This window comes from Cynara cardunculus (assembly GCF_001531365.2).
Source record: "Cynara cardunculus var. scolymus isolate 2C chromosome LG 6, CcrdV1, whole genome shotgun sequence".
Lineage (NCBI taxonomy): Eukaryota > Viridiplantae > Streptophyta > Magnoliopsida > Asterales > Asteraceae > Cynara > Cynara cardunculus.
The window spans coordinates 20,312,111-20,314,492 of NC_037533.1; the positions used below are offsets into that span (position 1 = coordinate 20,312,111).

Genomic DNA, 2,382 nt, shown 5'->3' on the forward strand with positions numbered 1-2,382 from the left:
CAATGACTTAAGTTAACACGTAGTTAAAAATCGAATCTAACGAGAATATCAACACATATAGCATATCATGAGTTTGAGATTTGCAACAAAGCATTGAAAAGAGGATGCACACGCAATCAAGTAGACACAAGCTAATCTCGAGAACTCTCATGAATGGGATTAACAAAGCAACACTCGATTCACTCCTTGGGTTAAGTGTATCGCTCAAATCGTCACTACACTAACATGTATCTACCATAAGCTTGAAAAACCTCTCACTCTCTACTACTTGGATAAAATACATGCTTATAAATCAAAAGGTCTTAAAAGGTGTAACGAAAAACAAGGCTTGGGTACGGTAGGGAGATATATAGGAAAAGTGACTAAGACCTAACACCAACGGAGAATATGGCTAGTCAACTACACTTTATTTTTATTTTCACAAAGGACTTTTGCATTTATCTTTGAAACTCATTCCTTTTCGGACGATAGGGAATAGAGATAAAGCGTTTATATTCAACCGTATAGTCATTTTCGTCGTCTATTTTTATTTTTTATTGACGACGTAATTTTGCTTTTCACATGTGTATATATATATTTTTTTTTCTTTGAATTTTCTGTTTTTTTTTCTTTCATTTTTTTTCTTCCCGAACATACGAATTCTACTTTCAAGTATAGAGGGATATTGGGATCACTCCATTGGTGCTTAGTCGGGTGAGTCGWGTTTGGATTGGTTCATGATGTGGGTGACAAAGGAAATAGGCTAAGGCTCAAAGTGGTGTGCAAAAGGGATAATAACAACATAAGGGGTAGGCTTAAGGCTAGTGGTTTAACACAAAAATGAGCAAACGATGGCCTTTATCATGTTTATTAGCATGTAAATATCATGTAGTCTTAAGGAGAGAAAAATCAAGTTCTAGAGATGCATATCTAGGCATGACTCAATCACACAAGAAATGAATTTGAGACTAATATCAATTATTTAGTCTAAATAAGCTCAAAGTCTCACGGTGTTCAAAACTAGTTCAAGAGATTAACAATAGTCTACTTTGACCGATATGCTACCACTAATCAACTCTAAGTGCTATCAATCAAGCTCAATCATGCTATACATGCATCCAAACTCATCATCATCAACAATTTAAGCTCAATAAAAGCATGCTAACACATTGTCAAAACGGACAAAGATTCTCATTTAAGCACAAAATTTGCAAAATGCAAAAAAAATTCGACCCCTAAAACCATTTATATACCCAATTCATGCAAATAACCCCCACCCCCACACTTAATTCATACATTGTCCTCAAGGTATGCAATAAGTAGAGGACACTCTAAGCAATTAAGGAAAAGGGAACAGAAAACTCCCCTGATATGATGAGTGACCTCCCAATGTAAGAATCTATGGAGATGGGCGCGTCTTCTTCAAGCGTCCAACATTCGGGGTGAATCTGAGAACATAGAAATCCAAGAGTGAAACTAGAGAATCTAAAAACAAACTAAATAACTAAAAACAATAAATAGCAAGAAAAGGAAATCCGTGGGTTGCCTCCCACGCAGCGCCTTTCTTTTATGTCTTTGGCTAGACCATACTCAGTTCAATTCTCGTAGCTTGGCATGTCCAAAGCTACCCTCTCTAATTTCGGATCAATTGGCAATGGTGAACCTGCACGAAACGATCTTGGCATAAACAGTAAAAACTTTGCCGAGTCCCCGGCAACGGCGCCAAAAATTTGACGGGTGTCGAGTCCGGCAAATAATAAAATTTATGAAAATAAGCCTATTATCTCTAAAACACACTTGTAATAGCGATAAGTAGGGTTGTCTCCTCAGGGACTCGGTGTTAACTGTAAGTCCAAGACGTAATCTCGTGCAAATTCATTAACAATAAAACTATATATAAAAAGGGGGAGGGTTGGATGATTTATAAACAACCTAAATATGCAAAATAAATTGAGAACTTTAAACACTAATAAGAAYGAGACTAGCAATGAGCATCAATCAACTAATCCTTTGGATTATATATCATCGACTCATTCAATCCGTTTTCTCAAAAGAAACCAAGTTGGTTAGGACATCGACACGCGTCAATATTCTGTTTGTTATAAAAGCATGATCAGTCTTGAACGCTCTACGACTAACCTCTAATTAGCTAATCAAACCTAGTCACAGACTTAGAATTTAATTGCCAATTGCATTAACGTCAAACAAACCCAACACTAATCGACAATCGGACGCCGATTGTTTAGATTAGATTATGCGATCTTACAACATCATCATTTAACCTAAATGTCAACTGTGTATCGTGTGCTACTTCGATAAACCGAAAAGCAATTACGGACTTAAAGGTTTATCTAGCAACTCGAAATTGAATTAGACATAATAAGGGATCCTACTCAAAATATC

At 36.3% G+C, this 2,382-nt stretch overlaps 1 protein-coding gene across 1 annotated transcript in view; it reads left to right on the forward strand.

The window, feature by feature from the left end:
* Positions 1-1,713, forward strand: part of LOC112514262 (zinc finger MYM-type protein 1-like) — a 4,803-nt gene extending 3,090 nt beyond the window's left edge. The window contains exon 4 of the mRNA XM_025120597.1: positions 1,588-1,713. Within this exon, the coding sequence (XP_024976365.1) occupies positions 1,588-1,713 (126 nt within the window). The remainder of the gene's footprint in view (positions 1-1,587) is intronic.
* Positions 1,714-2,382: the final 669 nt, after the last annotated feature.